At 55.5% G+C, this 25329-nt stretch overlaps 4 protein-coding genes across 5 annotated transcripts in view; 2 read left to right on the top strand and 2 right to left on the bottom strand.

Annotated features, from left to right (window-relative positions):
- The first annotated feature begins 504 nt into the window (after positions 1-504).
- On the top strand, positions 505-2126 carry LOC149331026 (uncharacterized). The gene is made up of 2 exons (XM_089559539.1): positions 505-1338; positions 2025-2126. The coding sequence occupies exons 1-2, from the start codon at positions 505-507 to the stop codon at positions 2124-2126; spliced, it is 936 nt and encodes a 311-aa protein (XP_089415665.1).
- LOC149331025 (uncharacterized) lies at positions 1224-9392 on the bottom strand. Its single transcript, XM_089561741.1, has one exon. It carries the CDS (start codon positions 4460-4462, stop codon positions 2165-2167), a length of 2298 nt encoding a protein of 765 aa, XP_089417867.1. The 5' UTR covers positions 4463-9392; the 3' UTR covers positions 1224-2164.
- On the top strand, positions 5396-21097 carry LOC149331024 (neprilysin-1-like). The gene is made up of 13 exons (XM_089559538.1): positions 5396-5519; positions 9777-9905; positions 9980-10066; positions 10136-10341; positions 12317-12535; positions 14780-15390; positions 15860-15918; positions 16244-16298; positions 16367-16434; positions 19902-20056; positions 20564-20659; positions 20718-20761; positions 20826-21097. Exons 1-13 carry the CDS (start codon positions 5396-5398, stop codon positions 20908-20910), a joined length of 1938 nt encoding a protein of 645 aa, XP_089415664.1. The 3' UTR covers positions 20911-21097.
- The window catches only part of MTA1-like (metastasis associated 1-like), a 24516-nt gene continuing 12861 nt past the window's right edge, over positions 13675-25329 (bottom strand). Inside the window, exons 8-9 of one of the 2 annotated variants that reach the window (XR_016285762.1) lie at positions 20553-21051; positions 13675-15413 (exon numbers count right to left, since the gene is read on the bottom strand). Coding sequence is in view for 1 of the 2 variants with exons in the window: in XM_089561743.1 (XP_089417869.1) it covers positions 20949-21051 (103 nt within the window). In the remaining variant the exon portion in view is untranslated. Of the gene's footprint in view, positions 15414-20513; positions 21052-25329 lie in introns of those variants that run through there. The other variant, XM_089561743.1, reaches the window with a different exon arrangement.

Below are 25329 nucleotides of genomic sequence, written 5' to 3'. Positions count from 1 at the left end.
AAACAAGCCAAAACAAAGTTGGCATGCAGGCAATGAAGGAGAAGCGAGCGAACTATTCGACTTTACTTTTCGACTTCGCTCATGCTGCGAAAGGTGCAGTATTTTACTCGGACCCAAAAAACGAAGGCACGATGGTAGCCCATTAAGACGGAGAGTTGAGCTAGTTGGTACATGTTGCTGGGAAAAAACAGCGCTAAGACGAAGGACAAAGAAAAGAGGACAACAGGACCGGCGCTGACAACAGGACAGCGACGGTCCTGTTGTCCTCTTTTCTTTGTCCTTCGTCTTAGCGCTGTTTTTTTCCAGCAACATGGTAGCCCACGGAGCCCCATCGATGACACGCTCCCAATTAAGGTCCCGATCAATCAACTCGCACTCTTAACTCGAGCGCGGCGTGAGCCCCAGCGGAAGGCGGCGCCACGTTGTCGAGGCAACGCGTCGCCTGCACGCGAATCCAATTAACTTTGACCCCCACTCGACCGTGGACAGCGCAGTTGACGAGGCATGGCTTTGCAGGCGCTGATCTGGCTGCTTCTCTTGACCTGCATGGTCCTTGCACTGATCCTGCGCCTCGCGGGAGAGCTGCTGTGCTGGCGCGCCGAGCGAGACCAGGCCATCAAGCTGGACACGGCCGTCGTGGTCGTGAGGCTCGCCGCCGGCCTCCTCTGCGCCGCTATCATGCGTCTGCACAGCGACGTCGGCAGCAGGCGGCGTCAGCCCCTCTGGCTTCGCTTGGCCGCTTTGCTGGAGGTGTCGCTGTACGCGGTGTGCTACCTACCGCACCTGCTGATGACGTTCCTGCTCAACGACCAGCCGACCCTGGCCGGCCTGCTCTTGCTGTGCGTGGACGTGAGTCAAGGCGGGGGTGCGCAAGCGCTGCTGCTTCCGGTCGCCTGCGTGGTCGACTACGTGGGGGTGGTGGCCGCCAGCGGTCTTCTGTGCTGGGCGGCGTTGCAGCGGCCCCGATCGGGGCCTCTTCTCCTGCTGGTGGCCGCCAACAGCGCGGTGGGAGTCACGGTGGCGCTGCGCCAGGCCGCCATGGCCGTCACGGTGCGCTCTTTTCTCTGGGGGCTGGTGCTCTACTCGCTCGCCCAGCTGGCGCACAGCCTGTGGAACCTGCTGCTCCTGCTGCTCGCGGACGACGCGTCGGCGACGACTCCGCAGCTTATCGGGCCCGACCGCTCGGCCGGCGGTTGTAGCAGGGCGCAGGCGTTGCGGGCGCGCGCCCTGGGCTGCGTGGACCCGAGGCCCGACGGGCTCGGCTTTTTCCGGCTCGACGGCCGCTGGCTGCTCGAGCTGCTGTCGGCAGCCTTCAACCTGGGCGTCGTTTTGTTCCAGGTGCGCGCGCTGCTGCATGAACGCTTTCTGCTCGGTGTCCGTGGATCTCGGCGCGCTTGTCAAGGCGACCCGACAACGGAAAATTTGTCCAAAATAGGTATACTTTACAGCAGAACCACAGGCGGACAGAAACCGTAAGAGGAGGATTGGTCTCGTAGATAGCTGCCTCTCGGAGGCTTTAAGCGCCTGTGCTGCTGTTGTCTATGGTGAGTGTGGTCAAAGTCGCATCTACCGTGGTCCCATCATTCCCCTCGTCTTGAACAGCTGTCAGAAAAGCGGTTGAGTTAGCGTACGCACGCTTTGCAGTGGGGGTAAAAAAAACGTATGCGGATTCACGCGGATTAAATACGCGATAAACCACTTTTAAGCACCTGTTTAGCATACGTAACAATGTCCCAACTAATACGCAGAACCAAACATTTGAGCGACAACTTTCCTCACCACTTCGGAAATATGTTTATTGCCCAGTACACAAACAAAAATTCGACGTGCAGCAAAAATGTTTTAATCGTATTTATAGACTCGAATTGTCATACACTAAATATATATGAGCTATTTCATACTTGAGCCTCAAGTGGTATGCTTTCGATCTGCATGCCACCGCATCATGCGGTAATTCTGCGGAAAAAACAATCCCTTTATACTGCTTTTCGTGGTAATTCTCTTACTTTACGTTTCTCACCCAGCTAACAAGACCACTGTCAGAGACGGAGGCAAGAAGGACCCTGCTGCTCCAAGCAGACATCGGCAAAGCGCGCTGCGGACCACGCCTGGGATGTGCGCTTTAATAATCGTTTTCGACAGCAATAAATAAAAAAAGCATCAATCAGTGCGTGGTCGAGCGTTTCAAGCGCGGCAGCACGACGACCGCGAAGCCGGCCAGGCCGCACGGCAGTTTTCCCACGCTCTCCCACATATCCTGGCGTTGGCCGTAGGCGAGCACGTCGGCGCTTGCCTCGGTGTGGTTGACGTTCGTCAGGCCACCGAAGAGCAGCAGTACATCGTCGGCGTTGACGACGCAGGCGGCGTGCCGCGGCTGGGGAAGGGGTGCTGCAGGCTGCCAGCTGCTCCGCTTGCGGTCGTACCACAGCACGTCGGCCGTCACGTCCATGAGGCAGTCCTCGCCCCTTGTCAGGCCTCCGACGGCGAACAGCTGGTCCATGTAGGAGACGAGCGCGAGCGATCCGCGGCCCGACGGTAACTGGGCGGCTTCGCGAAGCCAGCGCTGGCACACCGAGTCCCAATGCTCGACGGACTGCACCAGGAACACCTTGTCGGTTCGCCGTCGTGACTGGACCACGCCTCCGGCTACGTGCAGCGAGCCGGCGTGCAGCGCGGCGCCACACGCCGACATCTTGCAGCAAAGCGGCACGGGGCACTCGGTCCACTGGTCCTGGCTCGGGTCGTAGATCTCTACGGAGGCGAGGAACCGGTCGAACTCGTCCTGTCCGGCTACGACGTAGAGCTTGCGGCCCATGGCCACCGTGGCGTGGTTGCAGCGCGCATGGTACATGTCGGCCATGCGTTCCCAGGTGCCGGCGCCCTGCTCATCGAGCGGCATTCGGAAGCACGTGCGCGTTGCGTACTTGATCGCCATGTGTGTATTGCGCATGTCGAAACCACCGACCAGGTAGACGTAGCCGTCCAGGTAGGCGGCCGTGTGGTTGTGCCTCGGCTGCGGCAGCCGGCCGCACCGCGTCAGCTCCTGCTTTCCCGGGTGGTACCTCAGCATCGCGCACCCGGTGGCAAGCTCGTGGTTCTTGGCAGGCTCCACGCCGCCCAGTATTAGCACCACGGCGGAGTCGGGGTCCTGCAGCGGACCCGCGTGCCAGGGCAGCGTCTGCGATGGGTAGGCGTCCCACGTGACCGGGGGCTGCGACCGAGATCCCGGATGGCGCACCAGGAAGTGCTGATACGGGTCATCCTCGTCCAACACCGCCTCCAGTTCCACGACCGGCCGCACGCGGGCATGAACTCGCTTGTAGTATCGACGCGCCAGAAACCGGCGCGCCCATGCTTGGCAGCGGATCACCTGCTCGAGGTGCGGCTCGTAGGGCGCCAAGTCGACGGCCATCTCCTGTGAGGCGTCGCGGCGCACCTTGGTCGACAGCGACTCGCTCGAGTCCACCCAGGTGGGCACGAACTCGGCGTACGGCGCGTCCGCCAACTCGGAGTCGATGCGGGGTAGAGCCGAACGAAGCGGCCAGCCGCGGTGACGCCGGTACGCGTCCTGTATGCAGCAGGCCGCGTCGTGCCGCAGCGCCTGGTTCTCGCGCGTGTACGAGCACTTCTCGAAGTTCTTCACGGCGCCGCTCTCGTCCCAGTCGATGGCCGGCGCCTCGACCAGGTAGGTGCGCGGCCGCGCGCGGTACTCGTGCGCCAGGTCTTCTCGGTTTTTAGCCGCCGCAAAGTGCGTGAAGATGGCCTTGACGATGCTCAGCTTGACGGCCGCGTTGACGGCCGCGCTGGGGCAGATGGGTGGAAGGAAGCAGCGCATCAGCGTCGCCTCGTCCATGAGCGGGAAGCGCACACACTCTAGCACCTGTTCTTCGAGGCTCCGCCGTCGCTCGTATTCGTGATCGAGCCAGGCAAGTGCGGCCACGAACACGTTCAACTCGGAGCAGGTGCCCAGGACGTCTGAGCGGAGCAGGTTGCACAGCTCGGCGGCCGTCAGGTCGAGAAACTCGCGGCACCGCATGACGCTGTCGAAGTGCTCGACGAGGAACTGGAAGGCGACCTTCTCTTCGTCCCTCATGGCCACCTTCACGGCGTTCACGTAGAGCACCACGTGGCGGCCCACCTCTCCGGACTCGGCCAGATACTGCAGGCACTTGGAGATGAGCGCCCGGATGCGCAGCTTGTAGGCGCAGCGATACACGTCGGTCACGTTCTGGCACGTGATGCGGATGCTGCCCAGGTACATGTATGAGCGCAGCGCCTCGAAGGCTGACGGCGAGACGCCCTCCAGCTCGACCTTGATGCGCTGCTCGGTGCCGATCTCGTGGAGTATGTCGCGCAGGTACGGGCTGGCTGCCATGAGGATCTCCTTGTGCGCCAGGAACTCGCTGCCCTTGATGCAGACCACGACGTCGGGCTCGCCCGACGGGATGGTGTCCGACGCCATGCTTGCCGTCGAGCGCCTCGGCCGACGCCGATGCTGCCTTGTCTGCGGGCGCTTCCTCTTCCTCTGCGTTGCAGAGGGCCGCGCGCCGGGGCCCGCTTTGACACGCGGCTAGCATCATCACCATCATAATCGCAGCTCGGTATGGCCGCTACTATTGTTAAGTTACTAGAAGAGAGCGGAGTAGATTACGGAACAAACGCCGGTTAATGATATCCTAGTCGAAATCAAGAAAAAATGGGCTGGGGCAGTGAATGTAATGCGAAGACAGTATAACCGAGGGTCGTTAAAGGCGGTAGACTGGATTCCAAGAGTAGGCAAGCGTAGCAGGGGTGGCAGAAAATTAGGTGGGCATATGCGATTAAGAAGTCTGCGGGGATTAGTTGGCCGTGGGTGCCACAAGACAAGGTTCATTGGATAGATATGGGAGAGGTCTTCCTCAAGCTTGAATGGGCGCAATCAGGCTGCTGCTGCTGATGATGATAACCGATACTTTATCATTACTGCAAATTCTGTTCATCCTGGCCCGCAAACACATTCCCAGGTACCACGGACTAATGGCGGAACGCGGTGAATATATAATAAAGGCAATCGCGATTAACCAGCAAAATTCAGTGAAAAAAAAACAAACACCACCCAGCGCAATTGAAACGCCCCCTTGAATGACTGATTTATGTGACTTGAAATCGCGGCGTGCATTCTCAAACGCGGTTCGATTCCCCTGCGCAGCCGTTTCAGTCTGCGGAGCCTAACGGAATCCTTATCCGCTATGCACCCTGGCCAATCCCCCGCCGTCGGTATGTGCCACTAAGCCTGAGGACATCATCGTCATCAACGGAATCCTCCTCAGTTTCAGTGGTGGCGCTGCATTCGCTGTCTGTTCGCGAACACCTGGACAAAAGGCGGCCGTTGGTAGCGTAGTGTCTGCAGAACGACATGGCTGGCCACGGGAGACGTCGCATCCAGTGGTGTCGGGGGCTGTCGCTGGCGGCGGCCTGCCTGGCGGCCGTACTGATACTCGCCTGCATGGTGTCCGCCTTCGTCTCGCCGACGCCTACGGGTGGGCACAGGATATACGTGCCACGGTGGCGGTCGCTCACTGGACGTCCTTCCTCGCAGGCGGAGGCGGAGCAGTGGCGCGCCAAAGTGCTGCAATGGTGGTGCCTGTCGCCGCACCAGTACTTCCGAAGAAAACGAGGCGGCCGCCGGTGCGTTTCTGCGCCTCGACGCAATGCCAGCAAGAGGGTGAGCCTGCTCGCACTGCCGCCGCCAACGTGGGCTTTCTAGTTCATGATAGTAGTAGTAGTGAAAACATTTATTTTTTTTCAGAAGGAAGAGTTAGGGAGTAGGGGGATGGGGATAGATAGATGTGGAGCTTCAGTGGTCGGTCTTCCCTAGTCCAGGATCCCGTTGGCCTCCGCCGCTGCCTTGGCCCTCGTCACCAGCATAAGCTGTGTGCTCGGGTCGGAGTCAGCCAGGAGGGCCTCCCACTGCTCTAGACTAGGGCTATTTACCTTTGGTAGTAAAGGGCTTTTTTCGCAGCCCCAGGTGGCGTGGTACGTTGTGGCGTAGCCCCCACACCACACGCACTCTTTCGCGTATCTGTTCGGCCACATTTTGTGATACATGGCTCTGCTTGGGTATGTGTCTGTTTGTAGTCGTCTGAGCGTGGTGGCCTGCTCTCTGTCGAGGATATCCGCCGGAGCCGAGTACTTCTTGCGCGCTCCCAACAACGCCTTCATTGCCTCCCCGTAAGATTCTGGCGTGCTGAAGGGTTCGACAGGCAAACCCGCCCTCCGGTTCGTGAACCCTCGGACAACGGTGTCTGCCATGAGATTTCCCTCAACCCCAGTGTCAGGGACCCAAATGATGGTGTGTTGAATGTTTGTATTGTTTGATCCATGTCTGTGTTGTTTTTGTTGGAAGAGAATACTCGCGGCTTTTCGGCCGATCCTTCCATCTCTGTATGCCCTTGCTGCAGCCTGAGAATCCGTGGCTATCCAGTAACTCAGTCCCTGCCGATTGGCTTCAGTCAGGGCTAGAGCTATGGCGATCTCTTCCGCTGCTTGTGTTGTCCTTGTGCGCACTGATGCACCAGTAACTATATTCCCATTGGCGTTCACTACTGCTACCGCCCTAGCGTTTTCCTTCGTTCTGTACTTGGACGCGTCAACATACAGAACCATCTGTTTCTTCTTTAGGAACCTGTCCAACTCCAATGATCTCGCCGCCCGTCTTCCTTCATGGTTCTTCGGGTCCATGTTTCTGGGCACTGGTTTAACCAAGAAAGTGCTCCTAATTTGGCTGTCAATGTCTGTCTTGTCTTCGCCCTCGTCTTCTGCCGGGTATCCTAGCTTGACCAGTAGTGCGCGGCCAGCGGCTGTTCTTTTAAGTCTTTCCATTTGAAATCTGCAGCATGGTTTCGCTGTGCTCCTCATAGGTGCCGTACACACCCATGTTCATCAGCTTGTCTGTCGAGGCGCAGGTCATGACGCCTAAGGCTTGCTTATACGCCCTTCTGATGCATGTTTCCATTTTGTTCTTTTCCCCTTTGTTAGGTTGTAGGTACGGAAGCGCGTACGTCATCCTCGGTATGATGAGCGCAGAAGTGATCCGTAACGCATCTCGCTCCTTCACCCCTTTTCTCTTGTTCGTAATCCGGCTTAACATCCTGCATATCTGTTTCGTGGAGTGTTCCAAGAGCTGGATGGTATGGTCCCGTTTGCCTTTCTCCTGCAGCCACATTCCCAAGATGCGAAGCTTATTTGTCCTTCTTACGGGTTGTCCATCTATCTCTAATTCTATCGTCCCCCTGTCCTCTTTATTTTTGTGAAGTCTAATAAATTCTGATTTTTCTGGGGAGCACTGCATCCCGCTAAATAAAGCAAATTGACCGATCTCATCCGCCGCTCTTTGCAGTATTTCTTGCTTGTTTCCCGTCGATCCTTTTGTCGTCCACACTGTGATGTCGTCCGCATAAATTGAATGTTCTACATATTTGATGTTTTTCAGTCTCCTAGTTAGTCCAATCATTGCTATGTTAAAGAGCAAAGGTGAGATGATGGATCCTTGTGGCGTCCCTCTGTTTGGCGTCGTCTTCTTTTCTGACCTAATGTTGTTGATACCGATCGCTGCTGTTCTGTTAGACAGGAAGGCCTTTACGTATGCGAAGATCCTCTCCCCACAGTTTGTTGCCGAGAGTTCTGTGAGAATGGCATTGTGGCCGATGTTGTCGAAGGCCCCCTTGAGGTCTACGGCCAAGATTACGCCTTCTCGAGTGCCCGATATTTGTTTTAGTACCGTGTCTCTTAACTGGAGCATCACGTCTTGCGTGGAGAGCCCCGTTCTGAACCCGAACATGGTATCCGGAAACAGACCGTTGTCCTCCATGTAAATACTCAGTCTAGTCTTGACCACTTTCTCGTATAGTTTACCGAGGCATGAAGTTAGTGAAATGGGCCTAAGGTTCTCTAAACTGGGTGTTTTCCCTGGTTTAGGTATCACGATAATCTCAGCGTGTTTCCACTCCACCGGGACCGTGCCCCTTTCCCAGTGCTCGTTGATTAGTCCAGTCAGGCTTTCGATTTGGTCACCACTGAGGTTTCTGATCATTGCATTTGTTACTTGATCTTTTCCCGGTGTTGTGTTCCTTGTGAATGACCTGGCAGCCGCGTATACCTCGTAGTCTTTTATCGGTTCATCCAGCTTCGAGTTCCTTGTCCCTGAATATACCATGGTGCAGGGTGGCACTTGCGTGCTTCCGACGTACCTGGACCAAAGAAAATCTGTAATCTGGGCGTCCGTTCCCTGACAATTGTGCGTGATACGTTCTATCGTTTTGCTGTTTTCTCTTTTCGATTTTGTCGGGTCTATGAGGTGCCTGAGCAGCGCCCATGTTTTAGCGCTACCCAAGTTGCCGTTTAGTTCATTGCAAATTTGGTGCCAATTATTTCTAAGTAAGTTTGCAGTGTGGTCTTCTATCTCCCTATTGATTTGAGCTATTCTGAGTCTCAATTTCCTGTTATGTTTTTGTTTCTTCCATCTTTTCGTCAGTCCCCTACGAGCCTCCCAAAGATGTAGCAATCGTTTATCCGCACGTGGAAATTCATCGGTGACCTCTAGCTCCGTAGTATTGTCTCTGTGGACCTCCCGTAGTCGTTTGGTCCACTTTTCGATGTCCGTTATCGCAGTTCTTTCGGGTTCATGATAGCACTGGTAAACACGGATCGTGTATGGACTCCCAGAGCACTATACTCTACTGGGGCTCGGTCTTTGCCCCAATGCATTGTCCTACGGTCCTAAATGCAACCTATCTCCAGTGCCGCGGTGAACCCTCCGCTTTTCCACCGAGTACCAGTCTTCACCTGACCTCGTGCTAGGGTTCTCTAGCATTAAATGCATAAAAAGAATAAACACAGGACGGTTAATACTGTGTAATGCAAATGTTTAGCTGTGGTATGACGGCAAAGAAAGAAAGCCGGGCGGTGGGCCTGGACTCGCTTGTCCCGACCTTGTCCGACGGTGCGCTTCGAACCATCCACCTGACGTAGCCGAGGCGGACGCCCAAGCCAGCATGCCATCCGTCACCACCTGTCGCATTCCACCCTCTCTTCCCTTAAAAGTAGAGAGGGGGATTTGCCTCTCTCCACTTCACCACCTATAGTCTCTCATTGCTCTCATCCTACTCTACTCAGAGGAATTTCTCTTTCCACTTTGTCACCTGCAACTGAGGCAAGTGAAAAGTGGCGGTGCGGACGCCGACAACGGCGCCGCGATATTGATGAAAGGGCTAATATGAGTTACCGCCCTGAAACGGTCTCAGACGCCGACTCATGCAGCCCGGAAGTACGGTAGCCACGACACTCTTTAACCAAGGCGCCCTTGCGCCATTAAAATAAAATCATCATCATCGTCATTGCTAAGAACAAGATCCGCCCCGAGGTACCACACGAAGACCCTTATTCGGCGGGAGGACGCTGGTCAGTAACGTCGCGCCCGCTGGATGGAAGCGCCTATAGTGAAGGAGTGCACGATTGGGGGGGGGGGGGGGGCAGTTGGTAATCCATGAACTAAGAACGAAAACCACGCAAAGGACGATACACAGGGAAGAAGTAGACAGGACAGGACCGCGCTCGTTCTGTCTACTTCTTCCCTGTGTATCGTCCTTTGCGTGGTTTTCATTCTTAGTTCGCCTATAGTGCACTTCCATCGAGCGGAGGTGGTAACGGTGCACCACTGATGATGACGAGGTGGCGCGAACGGTTATCATCAAAAGCAACGCCAACTTCACCTTCAGCACTTCCTTATCGGGGCGCAGGGCAGCGACTCAACAGCTCCATCGCCTGGGACCAGGATCCGTGCCGCGACCCGTACCGCTATGCCTGCGGCCGCTCCGCCCACGGCATGACTGCCGAGCTGAGACGTCACGACGAGCGTCGACTAAGCGGTACGTGCCTCGCGAAGCATGGCTCGTCATAGGGAGCCTCAAAACTGAGTTGCGTTACGCTTTGTGTGGCGCAGCAATGCTGTCCTCCATGGCCGTGCCTCGGAGTCGGCAGACGGTGGCCGAGAAGGCGGCCGCGCTCTACCAGGGCTGCCTCAGGACAGGTGTGCGTCAAAGGCCGCGCGTTCCCATGGCAACAGCGTGAGCATTGCGTGTACGTGGCCGGTGCGCAGATATGCTGACGGAGCAGGGACACGATGCCTGGTGGGCGGTGGCGCAGAGGCTCGGCGTATCGCAGTTCCCTCTGCCTCTGGATCGGGAGCCCCCTCTAGCACCCGAGCAGCTGACTGGACACCTCCTACGACACCTCGGGCTGGGGCCGTTGGTTGACCTGCGGCTCGCCGCCGCGCCCGGAAACCGCTCGGCAGTGGCCATATACGTGAGTGGAGGCTGTGTGCCGTTGTGACGTTAGGTGGCAGGTTACGCTAAGCGTCTAACTGCGGCGGCCGCATTTAGACTGGGACAATATGCTCGAGCATATTGCTGCACTGAAGGAACCAGCGGAAAGAGGACGCCAAACGAGACGTAGACAAAGCACACACCCCACCAAAGTACTGATTTCAGTTTGAGTCCAGCGATTGGATGTATGCGCTTCTTCTATCTTGCCCAGTGTCTTCTTTGCTCTGGTTCTTCCAGTGTCAGACATGAGCCAACTGACCTAGCGGCTTTCACTTTCCTGAAACGATATTGGTGCACTGCAGCCAGAGAACTCCAGACAGTCGGCGACTAATCCGGAAACATCAATTGCGAAGTCCCTCATAGCTCGCAATATATTTACGGGTGGTAAATTAATCCACTGCGGAAGAGGACTCCTCGTGATATGAGAAGATCAAAAGCGTTCTTCTGAATTGAAATCAAGTGAAGAGCGCCAGCGTCTGAGACATCGCCGCTTATCTCGGAACCAGCAGCGACGTATATCTGTCGTAGGCAGCTCAGAAAGCGCGAATTTAGCAGCGCTTTAACGCTTTACCAAGTCGCGGATTAAGGTGCCGTATTCGTGCAGCATTCGGACACACGAAGCACTCCATCACGTAGTCTCTTTTAAACTTCGCGGTCTTTCATTTTCGCCCAATAAAAAAAGACTGTGCTTGGCTATTTCGTCGGAATCGCCTGGATCCCATCGTGCTCGTCTTTACTATTCACACCTGAGCATTTCAGCCAGAGTGTTTAAGTAGAAACGGCGAAAAAAATACAGTCAGTACCTTACATACCTCCGAACAACATTCACTTAATTTCAATTCGAAATAACTTGCATACCTCCGAACAACATTCACTTAATTTCAATTCGAAATAACTTGCATACCTCCGAACAACATTCACTTAATTTCAATTCGAAATAACGCTTTGTTCTTCTTTTAGATATTGATCAATTTAGCTGGGACACCCTGAATAAGTTACGACCTCGAAGATACGCATTTACAGAAGACTGAGCTACGCGACCTTAGTGCTTCTGTGTCTTCCCGTCCTCTGTTGAGTTGCTTAGCCCTATAGTCATGCGTCAACTACTCCCATCCTCCTTTTTTTAAGTCCGCCGCAGTGGCCTAGTGGTTATGGTGCTCGGCTGCTGACCCGAAAGACGCGGGTTCGATCCCGGCCGCGGCGGTCGAATTTCGCGAAATTCAAGAGGCCCATGTACTGTGCGATGTCAGTGCACGCTAAAGAACGCCAGGTGGTCGAAATTTCCGGAGCCCTCCACTACGGCGTCTCTCATAGCCTGAGTCGCTTTGGGACGTTAAACCCACATAAACCCTAAACCATCCTTTTAGTTACATCTTCAGCGTCGCAGCCTTTGCATGCGTGAAGAATCTCGAGACTCGAGCATTAGAGGACACAGATGGCATTGAGCTCTAAAGTACCAGCTTGCCTTGCAGTGCAATTGATGAACCAGCCGGCTTTCCGCCTCGCAGCCACTGTACAGTGGTGAGCAGCCTTGTCTAGAGCGCTTGAGCAGTGCGCACTTGGTAACAAAAACCGAAATTAGAGAGCAGCCCCTCATTACAGGGCAAAGTTTTCGTGCCTGCTTTGTTTACGAGGCTATCTGGCGCTACTTCCGTGCAAGCGTTGCAGCTGGACCATAGAGGCTGCCACAAAATCTGGATTCGTTTGCAAGGAAGTGCACCGCCCGAGCGCTCTAGACAAGGCTGCTCACCACTGTACGTCCGTTCGTAAGGCGACTTGCGCCGTTCTGACATTAGTCGCCACGTCGAGGAATCACGAGCACGACGAAAGCCTGTTACCCCGTCTAATCCGCTTATTGCGCCACCTGTCCCGTGGAAGCATGGAGAAAGTTTTGTGTGGCGCATCATCATGGCACCCCTGACGCAGTTAAGCACTAGATACTCCGTACCGTGCAGGTGCAGCCTCCGTCTGCGGGTCCCAGCTGGCGATGGAACGAGACGGCGTCTGGGCTGCAGGCGCTGACGCAGCGGTCTCCCGATGGTCCCGTGGTGCGCGCCCTGGTCGAGCTGGACAGCAGCGTGGCCCGCACGGCGGCCAGGGCCGCGCCACCCGTGGCATCATACGTGCCCCGCTACCGCACCGTGCGCATCTTCAGTCTTCCCCAGAACGCTAAGGTGAGTGCATACCCCGTCGACGCCCGACGGCAATTACGATCGTCCAAAGTTCCATACACTGAGTCTTTTCCAGAGTGAAGAGATCTGAAAGTTGAGGAAACCTGGCGTTATTCTGACGAAGCCATATGAGCTCAGTGGCCGACGATAAGCATGCCAGGCTTTCGGCGCTTGCGTTTCAACATATAGGTACTCCCGGACGCCTTACACCCCGAGGCGAAAAAATTCACACAGGAACCTAATTCCATTGTGTTGGCAATGAAATAGCATTAGCCGTTACTGATACCTTTAACGGAGCGTCACTTCCCCTGCCAATGGGAATGCTCCCTTCAAATGAAGTCACTTCGATCAGACAATTGCCATCCCTATTTGTAAAACGAAATGCTCCGGTCTGATGTCGTCACTTCCCAGCAGCCAATCGGTAAATTTTATGACCGAAGATAAATTTTGGCTCTATGGGACTTCTAATGACTAAAAGTGACTGCTCAACAAAACGTGCTCTCAAAAGCTGTCCTGACCACAGGATCCTACCGACAGCGCCCACTACACGTGCATACATGGTCCTAAGCATTCCCGGGCAGCGTGAACAGTGTCCACTCCAAGTTAGATACAGATCAGGCCCACAAGAATAACGTTCTCATCGCTCAGCAAAAGAAGACGGAGTTTTCGGGTACAGCATTGGACAACATTAGCAAACAAAGCCTCACCCTGTACGACGGGAAGAAGGGTAGATGCGGCGCACACTCGTACATCCTTCCCGGGAGAAGCCATTCCGGGGACCACTACATGCAGGTGCGCACGAAAATTATACATTTTTCGTGGGTCATGAAGGTGGCCATGTTGTCGCAGAATAATGATGCGTCATTGTGTTTTCTGCTACTGCTGAAATGCATACAACGTACTATGACTGCCCTGCACAACTATACCGCGGTAAAACGCTGCATCCTATAGCGCATTCAACTGAGTCACTCGACGTAGACCAAATCTCCCATGTTACTAACGGGCAGTGAAAATGTGTCCAGGTGGACGAGTGATTGGGCGCTTTCGAAAACATTCCCAGCAGCGTGGTATTAGGATCGGGTGAGCGTGGTCGGGCCGGAGAAGGGACGAGGAAGGTGGGAGACGGGGTTACGAAGGTAAAACAAAGAAAACTTTATACAGGCTATTTACATGATTACAGAAGAGCAACTGAGAGGGACTCTCAGTGGATGAGGACTGCTTCGCTAGCGGGAGAGCACACGGGAGTCCTCAAAACAACTCCCCGTTAAATAGCGCACAGATTCCCCAGATCCCTGTCTGGGGAAATAGTTCGAAGAATGACGTCCAATCAGACGGACAGTTGCGGCCACTGTTGATACCGCCCACGGCAGGGGCGGCGCTGAGCCGTGGTGCTCTGCCGCAGCTCGGTTGATGGGAGAGGGTAGAGGCTCAGTAATTAAACACTGCTGTCTTTCACTAAGCACACCACCACTCTGTTCGTTGACCCGAGGGTCGACTCGGCCACGGCCGCCGCCATCGTCGCCGCATCTTCGGCCTTCGGCGATCTTTGACCTTCGCCGCTGCGACCATGGTCCCACGGTCCTGGAAGGTCGCTGCCTAATCCACTTAGGCAGCAGGGGAACCACGAGCTGCCTTAATCCACAAGACAGGGGGGGCATCCCAAACCCAACAGTGGTCATGTGATAGGTCTTTATGCGGGCCTTGAAATGTGTCGCAGAATAATGATGCGTCATTGTGTTTTCTGCTACTGCTGAAATGCATACAACGTACTATGACTGCCCTGCACAACTATACCGCGGTAAAACGCTGCATCCTATAGCGCATTCAACTGAGTCACTCGACGTAGACCAAAGCTCCCATGTTACTAACGGGCAGTGAAAATGTGTCCAGGTGGACGAGTGATTGGGCGCTTTCGAAAACATTCCCAGCAGCGTGGTCATGTGATAGGTCTTTATGCGGGCCTTGAAATGTGTGTGGGTCGAGTGGGGAAGGGAGTACAATCATTGCCGTCACTTCGCCTCAGAGGAAGAAGCCTCCGGGAGTTTTCCCCTCAATGTAAAAACAGGGAAGCGAATTCCAACGGATTCCAGAGTATGTACACAGCGCAGGGGCGTTGCGGTCTCGTACTCACGGCCCATATGTCCCTGTCATATGTACTAAAGGCTAGTCCCTCACGCCAGTTTTACGGGAGCGTGGAGCTTCCGGAAGTAACAGAAGACAATCTGACTGCGACATTCTCCACTGCAGTGGCGCTGGCGCGACGTGTTTTCGGCGCTGCTGGAGGACCTGGCGACGCCGCAGACGGTCAGCCTGGTGCTCACGGCGCCGTCCTACTTGGACGAGGCGGCGTCCCAGCTGGGCGACGCGAGACCCGCAGCCCTGCACAACTACCTGTCATGGCGGCTGGCGCTCGAGCTGGCGCCGCTGCTGCCCGTCCTCCCCGCGGCCACCCTGCTCCCCCGAGGCACAGAGCGCGTCGAACGCCGCTGCCTCCGTGAGCTGCGCGCCGTGATGGAGCACGCGGTTACGGCGCTGCTGGCGCCGCAGCCGGGCGCCCAGGCGCGCAGCGCAGCACGCGACGCCGTCGCCACGACCACGGACCAGCTGAAGAAGCAGCTGGTCGACTACTTGTGGCTCGCCGAGGCGGTGAGCCAGCGCGCCGTGCACAAGCTGAACGCGCTGCAAGCGCACCTGCTGTACCCGCCCTTCGTGGAGGACAAGATGGTGCTGGAGCAGATCTACCGCCAGGTGCCCGACATTGGCAGCGACGGGCCGGTGCTGCTCGACTGGTTCCGGGCACGCTCGGCCGTCATGCTCAAGCGGTGGAAGGCGCTCGCCGGCAAGGGCTTGCCGCCGCTGTGAGCGATCTCCCCTGTCCACTCTATGGGAGAAGATTTTAGGCAATTCTTGTAGGAGATGGCAGCGCAGCTTGGAGCTATTCCACATGCACAAATTGCGCCGTGAGGCAAAGTTTTCTTTCCTCTTCAGCGCCTTCATCAAAATGTGAACTCTGGTTTCTAAGTTCAAGACTCAGTCCCCGACTATAGTGATCCATGGATATGTTTCGTGCACTATAGCGGATTTTGTGATCTCCAAAGCGAAATCCACCACGTGTTTTCGAGTTCATACAGGCGACCCTATTCAACATTAATCGCGTTACTCTCGCCCAGATGAATAGAGCACTAGCCCTTTGCTCTGACCCGCCTTCTCGTTGTGCCAACACCTGGGCCTGCCTGGGCTCTCACAGCACTTAGCTGAAAAGTGCCGGAGACACAAGGGACAGAGGCCAACCGTCTTGAGTTCCAAACGGAGTGCTTTGTCGCGCAGGTGGGACGTGCCATACCTGGAACCGGCCGTGCACTATCTGGCCGATTCGAACGAATTGGGTGAGCGAGCACTCTGGCGCATCGCCGAACAGCACGAGCCTAACACTAACGCAGAGCTCTTTGACGGCACCAGTCGGGAAACTTCGCTTCGAAATACTTGTCCCAGTGGCCACTTCGCGGCGATTAACAGACGGTCGGGCCACCTACGAGCTGGACTGACAGTGCGTCTGTCAATCTCCGAGTTTTGGCCAAATCAGAACGCCGGACACATTGCCCCATGAGGAGTTTCGCGACAGGAACGATCTAAGAGCTCTGACCCTAACGTCCCTCTACAAAAGGTACAAAGGAAACCCAGAGAACTCCTTCCCGCATTTTTCACGTGCAGTGGTGCCCGTGGGCGTACTGCGCGAGCCTATCTACTCGACGCCCGGAAGTTCCTTGTGAGTGAGACCAATTTGAGACGCACTACTGCAGCCCGTCACTTCCAAACTAATGAACGCACTTGCAGGCCGCTGGACGCCGCGCGCTTCGGGTTCCGACTGGCCCGCCAGCTGGCACAGGCAGTGCTCTACCGTGGTAAGCGTGCCTACCCGCCCGATAGGCTATATACACTGCATAACCAGGACATACCCCCTTTGCCAAAAGTAGCCAAGAAGCAGGTTTTTGCTTCTCAACCGCATAACTGAGCTTTTACGGCGCCTCTAAAGATCGAGAGGTATCAAAACGCGAGGACAAGGGCTCACCTTACTTTACACACATTCAAAGCTTAAGAGCTGCTGCAAGTGTTTCGCTACGTGGCTAAGAAAGGAACCACTGTTGCCCGGCTATTTTAAGGCGAAAGTTAATGGCTCATACTGTCGTGACCAGGACGTGTTACCAAATTTGTCCGCATTTCGGATCGGTCGTGACGCCACTGCGCGAGAATTTTGACGGGTGTCCACCGAAATAGTGAGACAGTTACTGGCAATTTCCCTTGTCCACCGAGATATGTGAGGCAGTTACTGCGTAATTTCCTTTCCTCAAATACAATTTTCATTACGGCCCCTTTTTCTTCTTTCACTCCACTTCCTCCCTTCCTGTACGGTGCGGTTCAGGTGTCCACCGAGATGACAACGCCATTTGATATCCTCAAAAAGCGTTGCGTTCAAAGGGCAACGCACCGAGCCGAACGGGTGGTGGCGTTCCGTGGACTCCCTGGCAGCGCTACAACACGCTGTCGCGTTCCACTCCTAAAGGCAAAGATTAAGCGTCATTAATTGGCAGTTAATTAATGCACCACTTTAACCGCTAAAGTTCCTCGTAATTTTTGGCAAAGACTGCTTCAGCCGATGGCTAGGCAAAGCATACTGCCTGTGACGGTCAGTGCAGCGCATGTACCGTAGCGCGTCCCACATGGCCACTGCCGTACATGTACGGCGGCTGTCATGTGTTAGAAATCTCAAAGTATACTGAAAGTAGGCACTTGCGAGGAGCTGGCCTCATCTTTGGAGACTTTTAAACCCATTTTGCGGAAGGTCATTGTACTATTTTTGCTTTGTTCAGCTCTCCGCGTGGGTTACCATGTGGCGCTCGGGTAGTTTCAATTTCGCCGCGCGCGTCTGCTCTCGTGGAGGGGCACAAGAGTAGATTTTTATCTTGAATCGTGCTTCACTTGGTTAATTGCCGGCACTTACATGGTGCTATTGCTCTCCACATTGTTTATTCAGTTTGCTTCGAGGTGTTCATCTGCGCGCTGTCATTTTACTGTGGCTGCATGCATCTTCTACAGTCCTAGCGATGACAGTGATGTTCTTTCGACTCGAGTGAGCGCCGTTGGCTGTAACGCAGCTCCATCCACTGCGGAAATTGAGTTCCAAGCCATCCTCTTAGGAGTGAACAGTCAGAATGTGCTCGCAAGGGTGTTCAAACTGAGTTCACCGCAAGACAGTAATGGTGTAAACGGACTCATTGGACTTCCCGAACGCTGTGACAAGCACTCCCAGGACTGGAACGAGAGGAAACAACATTTAGTCACCTGCCAGGCGCTCTGCCAACGTGTGCTTAGATTGGGTGCCCAGGCACGCGGGCGTCTTTTCCTGCGAACCTGTGCCAGGACCCTGACTAGCTTCGTGCAGCACTTAGGGAGAGAGGCAAGCGGCGACTGCAACAACCTGTTCACGAGAACTCTCACACATTATTTAAAGGATTGCCCCATGCAGCCCAGGTGCTGGTCTGCAAAATACGCACAGGTTTCGCACTCATGGTAGACGTTCTTGCCGGATGGCGTGCTGTTTGGTGTGCAAGCGATGAGAGATGAGTGCGAGACTGCAACCATGGAGGTACCTAGCTGCACTGGAGCACCACTGAATATTCGGCATCTGCTGTGGGATTGCCGGGCTTAGAACCCATACGTACTTAACGCCGAGGCCATGGAGTTGCTTCGCTAAAGAGAGCTACACCGCCGCTGCGTACTGCGCTTCGCTTTCAGTAGGGAGGCTTCCTCCACGAAGCCGGCTGCTAGGCAGGGTAACCAGCACTTCCTTAACCCTTTTACTCTGACCATTAAGTCAGAGTATTAGTCTGACTTAATGACATGAGTCTGACATTAGCTTTAAGCGATGACACGTTCAGTAATATTCTAAATTGATCAACACCACAAAATAAATAAATGAATTTAAAAGAAAAATCCCCTGTGCCCCTTGGTTTCTGTGGCTGTTGGCTTCTTTCATATTTATAACGAGCCCCTCATTCCCCTTTCCTTGTTTGCTTAATTGCTTAGCGAGGGCCTCGGTTCTGGCAGCCTTGACTCCATAGGAAGCATAAGAGGGTTCTCACGCAGCTTCCACCCTCTCTGTTCGATGACGTTCTACGTCACTACCTGCGGTTACTCAGGACGTTCTACGTCCGCCGCTTATGAACGTGGGTGGCGCTGATGAACACTCTCAAGGTTAGGTTACTTGTAAACATAAATACCCCCGAAAGCAGAAGATTTGACAGCCGTCGCCGTAGCTCAGAGGTAGAGCACCGGACGCGTAATTCGGAGGTCGTGGGTTCGGATCCCACCGGCGGCAGTGGTTGTTTTTTCTTCTGCTTTTCTAATCAATTAGCTTTAAGCGATGACACGTTCAGTAATATTCTAAATTGATCAACACCACAAAATAAATAAATGAATTTAAAAGAAAAATCCCCTGTGCCCCTTGGTTTCTGTGGCTGTTGGCTTCTTTCACATTTCCCTATGTAGTTCTATTCATATAAATAAGGTTTTTTCCTCCTTCCTACTACCTTTTATTCCACTCTCCTATTCGCTAACCTCTGTGGCTGTGGCGTACATGCAGCGACGTACACGGCGCTGCATAATTAGCGCCAAAAACCACAGGAAATAGACAAATTTGTTTCACGTGGCAGTGCTTTAGAGAGAAGCATTTAGCACTCATACCAGTGACCCGCGTTACGACACAAGCTACCACTCCAAGTAAGTGACGCCATATAGCGACGAATAAACGAAGTGATATTCTAAAGTCCTATTGTGAAGAGTAGTGTGGCTCGCACTGATATAGAGACATTGGGTGCTGCAGTTAGTGATTAGTAATGCCCTATACACACTTTTCCATGTCTTCAGGAAGTCGCTTACTTAATAGCTAATCACTTTTAGCCTTGCCTCAATCGCACGACTCAAGGGCATATGGCTCATGCCCTATGGCTGCTAAGACGGGCACCATGGGGAGTTCCATGAATGGAATGAACTAAGCGCTCCGACATCAACAGCTAATGCCGTATCATTAGAAGCAGCACAGGGCGGTCCACTTTCGCGGGACGCCTTTGCCCACACCGCCCCGTGATCGACAGTTGCGCGCAACCGTACCGCGTCGGGACCAATCAGCGCGTGCGCAGTGGCAGCACGCGGAAGCGGATTATGGCAGTGGATGGCACTACACTCTCTCTCGTCACCAGCGCAGCATCCAGCTGCTCAGAAAGCAAAGGAGAGCATGCAGTCCCAAGTGGAGGAGGCACCAGTGACGTCCAAACATTCACACCAAACTTCGACCGCTTGGCCTGGCGTGCAGGTGCCTTCCACGATGAGTCTGGCGCGCTGAGCTTCTGGTGGGAGCGCGGCAGCTTCGTGCGCCTGCGCCGCACTGAGCGCTGCCTGGCGCGCCGCCATGCTGCCGACCCGGCCGAGGCACTGCTAGACCAGGTGGCCCTGCAGGCGGCCTACGCGGTACGTGCCCAACACCAGTGCAACTTCTTAACACCAGTTACGAGAGCTCCAGCTCATAATCCGGTAGTCTCTCGCTGCCAATGTCCCAACGCAGGTGGCCCACAAGCTCTGACGCCACCTAAGTGGGAGAGGCCTTCCACCACCATCATTCAGTTTACTCCAGGGCAACTTTCTGTGGGAGTGCAGTAGAAGCTACAAGTGCAAGGTAATGGTAGCCACAAGCGTGTCGCTCTCAAAAGCCAACCCCAATGGCTTCAAAGTTAACAGCATGCGCTTAGCTTCTACTGCAGTGCCACAGAAAGTTGCCCCCATGTACACAATGACAAGTGGTTCCCTCTCAGGTAATGAGAGACCTGCAAGCCTCCACTTTTTTGCTGAATTAGAGCATTACTCCAAACTCAAAAACACGGGGTCGATGACCTGCCTCACATGTGAACCACTCGCATAAACTGTGGCGAAGAGTCCAACATGTCTGTTTACTGGCCACCACACGTACGCGCATCGCAGATGTACAAGCAGCGGCAATCGGGTGGGCCAGGCCTTCGGCTCCCCGCGCTGCCGGACGCCTCTTCAGACCAGCTCTTCTCGCTCGCCTTCGCCACGGTGAGAAAGCTGGCGCCACTGTGCTTGTGGCCCATTTCTGACCGCTCTTTGCACGCAGGGGCTCTGCGCCGAGGGAGACGAGAGGCCCAGGGCCAGGGACAGGTGAGCACCCGAGGAGGACAACTGGCGGCACTCTCCTTCCCTTGTCGCTTCCTCCTCCACGCAGGGTGAACACGGCGCTGGGCGAGTGGGTGCCGTTCCGCCGGGCCTTCAGCTGCCTCGAGGAGCGGCACCCGTGCAGCCTGCGCTAGCAGCACCTCTGCATCGCCGGCCCCGCTCCTCCTCCCCATCAATCCAGGATGACGATCTGGTCCGGCGGCGTGGTCCGACTGCGGCAGGGCCGCCGTGCCCAGCGCCGCAGCTCGCTCGTGCTCAGCTGCCGCCGCAGCCGCCTGCACCACGGTGTATTAGTTTGTTATTATAGTAACCGCTATTTGACTGCCGTGTTCTGCGTGTTGTTGAAGGGCCTAGGACTGTAAGACCTAACGGCATTTCTCCCACACGAGATATGACAGGCACTACAGGGTGTTCTATGACTGCAACGATCAAAGCACTTAGACTAGTAAATTAGCTGACACCATATTAATGTTCACAGGCAGGAAACCGTGAACTGATACCAAAACTGACAGCATGGCTAGCCCCCAACCCCCACACTTGCCCATATTAGCACACGAGGCCAAATGTTTACACTATTCAGGAGGACACAGGGGCGCAATAAAAGACACGGACAAAGAAGTAGACGGGGACGTGTCTTTTGTCCGTGTCTTTTATTGCGCCCCTGGGTCCTCCTGAAAAGTTATGAACCAACACGCCCAAATACAAGTACTTCTGAGTTTACACTATGCTGCATAATGCCAGAACACAGTGATAGCTGTTACGCTGTGCTTACTGCAAGTTGACCCAAAGTGCCTACCTTAATCACGTCCCAGTTGACAGGAAGAAAAGCAGTTATTTTAGGTGAAACTAAAACACAGGTGGGTGCTCGCCAATAAAGGTTATGCTACAAGCAGATGGGCAGGGCAAAGCAGGTCAAGACAAGAAGAAGTGGTAGGCTCCCACCACTCTCTCTTCAGTCATGCCTGCCAGCACCAATTCCATCAATTAGGGACAGCAGAAAAGCGGAACATTGGTATCTGCAGCCTGCACTGCATTGTGCCACACATTTTCGCACCTCATGCTGTCAGCATTCACATTTATTACGAGCCACGCGGCCCCAACACACCAGCACACGACATTTAACGCTCCTGCTCAGCGACCACGAGGCGCCCCGCATCCTAACATTCTCCTACGAGCGTCCCCCTTGACAAGCCACGATGCTGCTCCTTACGGCAGCGGAGTCGTAAGGAGAAGCATCTTCAACCAACACGCCTGGACTTGTCGCTAGAGGCCAGACCAGCAGCGAGGCGCCGTTTCCTCCTCCCCCGGACGCCACTGCGCGCGGCAAAGTTTGAAGCGGTTGGCCGCGCGGTCGCTGGTTGGTCCTTTCGGACTGCCGTCGAGTGCCGCCTTTGGATTGGCCGGTTCGGAGGGGCCACCGTTCCTCAGGCTATAAAAAGCCCCACCGCTGCAGCTTGAGAGGAGAGATGACCGAGAGGCGCCGACGATACGAGACGCGTCGGCAAGGCCCTCCCAACTCTGCAGATCCGCCGAACCTCCTACGTATCAATAATCCAGTTATCTCATTCTTGTATCCTTAAGTCTTAAATTAAACCTGTTTTCTTTATTCGAAAATAATCCGGCCACTTCTTGCTAACATGGCGCAGTCGACAGGATCTGCAGAGGCGTCACCCGTGAACGAAGACCGAGCCGACAACGTGGAGCCCAGCAGAACGCCGACGGTGAGCTTGGAGTCCCCGCTCATTCTGTCCCTTCTGGCATCGGGAGCACGCAACGCACTGACCACCTTGAAGAAACGGCAACTGGTGGAAGAGCTCCGATGCCGAGGACTTTCGTGCAGCGGCCGCAAGGACGACCTCGTGACGCGGATCATGGACGACAACGCTCGCCGCCAAGCCGAGAGGGCGGAATTCGAGAGACTGCTGGCCGAGAGAGATCATCTGCGGAGGCTTCTTGCTCAACGACAAGTGTCACACGATACGAGTGACAGCACGGACCAGCAGCCACTGTCGACACGGGTCGGCAACGGAACGGGCTCCCTACGACACGACGGACCCCGCGCCCCTGCCACGGACACTACGGTGCAGCACACGGTGTCGCCGCAAGCGGGCCACGAAAAGGGCTCCCAACGACACGACGGACCCCGCGCCCCTGCCACGGACACTACGGTGCAGCACACGGTGTCGCCGCAAGCGGGCCACGAAAAGGGCTCCCAACGACACGACGGACCCCGCGCCCCTGCCACGGACACTACGGTGCAGCACACGGTGTCGCCGCAAGCGGGCCACGAAAAGGGCTCCCAACGACACGACGGACCCCGCGCCCCTGCCACGGACACTACGGTGCAGCACACGGTGTCGCGGCAAGCGGGCCACGAAAAGGGCTCCCAACGACACGACGGACCCCGCGCCCCTGCCACGGACACTACGGTGCAGCACACGGTGTCGCCGCAAGCGGGCCACGAAAAGGTCTCCCAACGACACGACGGACCCCGCGCCTCTGCCACGGACACTACGGTGCAGCACACGGCGTCGCTGCAAGCGGGCCACGAAAAGGGCTCCCAACGACACGACGGACCCCGCGCCCCTGCCACGGACACTACGGTGCAGCACGCGGTGCCGCCGAAAGCGGGCCACGAAAAGTGCTCCCAACGACACGACGGACCCCGCGCCCCTGCCACGGACACTACGGTGCAGCACACGGTGCCGCCGCAAGCGGGCCACGAAAAGGGTTCCCAACGACACGACGGACCCCGCGCCCCTGCCACGGACACTACGGTGCAGCAGCCGGTGTCACCGAGATCGAGCCACGGAACGGGCTCCCCACGACACGACGGACCCCGCGCCCCAGCCACGGATATTACGGTGCAGCAGCCACTACCGACACGAGTTGGCCACGAGACGTGCCTCCAACGACACGGCGCAGCTTTCGCACCTGCTACAGTTACTACAATGCAGAAGCCATTGCCAAGACGAGCTGGCTCATCCATAAAGCCAGCACCTCGACGAAAGCGCGGCAGGATGCGGAACGATCCAACAAGCCCGAGTCCCTGGACCAAGAAACGTTACGAACGAGACAAACACGGCAGTCCGCATAAGTCGTATCACGTCCCCAGGTGGAAACGACGACGCAGTGGTATCGGTGAGCATCACGGTACAAGCCTGACTCCCTGGACCAAGAAACGAAACGAACGAGACAAACACGGCACTTCTCGCAAGTCGCATCGTCTCCCTAGATGGAAGCGAAGGCGCATTAGAACGGGCTGGAAGCAAGCCACAAGGTACGCGGCGGAGAACGCCCAGCTCGCCCAAGAATTGCTGTTGACAACGTGCGCCTGAGGACAGGCGCAAATTTTGGAAAGGCCGTGTCAGCATTCACATTTATTACGAGCCACGCGGCCCCAACACACCAGCACACGACATTTAACGCTCCTGCTCAGCGACCACAAGGCGCCCCGCATCCTAACATTCTCCTACGAGCGTCCCCCTTGACAAGCCACGATGCTGCTCCTTACGGCAGCGGAGTCGTAAGGAGAAGCATCTTCAACCAACACGCCTGGACTTGTCGCAAGAGGCCAGACAGCGAGGCGCCGTTTCCTCCTCCCCCGGACGCCACTGCGCGCGGCAAAGTTTGAAGCGGTTGGCCGCGCGGTCGCTGGTTGGTCCTTTCGGACTGCCGTCGAGTGCCGCCTTTGGATTGGCCGGTTCGGAGGGGCCACCGTTCCTCAGGCTATAAAAAGCCCCACCGCTGCAGCTTGAGAGGAGAGATGACCGAGAGGCGCCGACGATACGAGACGCGTCGGCAAGGCCCTCCCAACTCTGCAGATCCGCCGAACCTCCTACGTATCAATAATCCAGTTATCTCATTCTTGTATCCTTAAGTCTTAAATTAAACCTGTTTTCTTTATTCGAAAATAATCCGGCCACTTCTTGCTAACATGCCATTCCAAATGGCCTGGACATAAAATTGGAAACAAGCTGCAGCATAACGTTTTGACTCGGCTCCAGCCCTCTCACACGTTCTACATGCCGAGCAGCCAACTGTGAATTGCGGAGGACGGACATCAAAGTAACCGACAAAGGCTTTCATCATAAATTAACACCAGCTGTGGCATCAGCAAGACTGCGTGTCTTCGAGCCTGCATTTCGAAAACATCCCCCCCCCCTGTTACAGCTTGTATTCTTCATTTCAGGGCATGCCCCATTCCCCCAAGAAAGTGAGAATATGAGAGGTAAGGCAGCCATTAAAGAAAACACTGGGCATTACTCTGGCTGCTCCTGGCCGTCTGTGGTCAACTCGCCGACACCACTCCTAGCCGGCCTCCAAAAGGACTTCCCAAGAGCCCGCTACCCAGGAGGGTATGGAGCTGAGACAGAAGGGCGGCTGACTGCTCTACACCTGTTCACATGGGGACCAGAGCTACCATGACAACTCGAGACTGGCAACACTGATCTTTACCAGGCAGCGGCAAGTGGTGTGTCAAAGGCTGACACCACCCTAAGCCAAGTGGTGGCGCCACATGTATGATCCCCAACTTAAAGGTGCACTGAAGA

The sequence above is a fragment of the Amblyomma mixtum genome, chromosome 9 (genome assembly GCF_055824585.1).
Source record: "Amblyomma mixtum isolate Tamu chromosome 9, ASM5582458v1, whole genome shotgun sequence".
Lineage (NCBI taxonomy): Eukaryota > Metazoa > Arthropoda > Arachnida > Ixodida > Ixodidae > Amblyomma > Amblyomma mixtum.
This window is presented reverse-complemented; position numbering and strand designations above follow the sequence as displayed.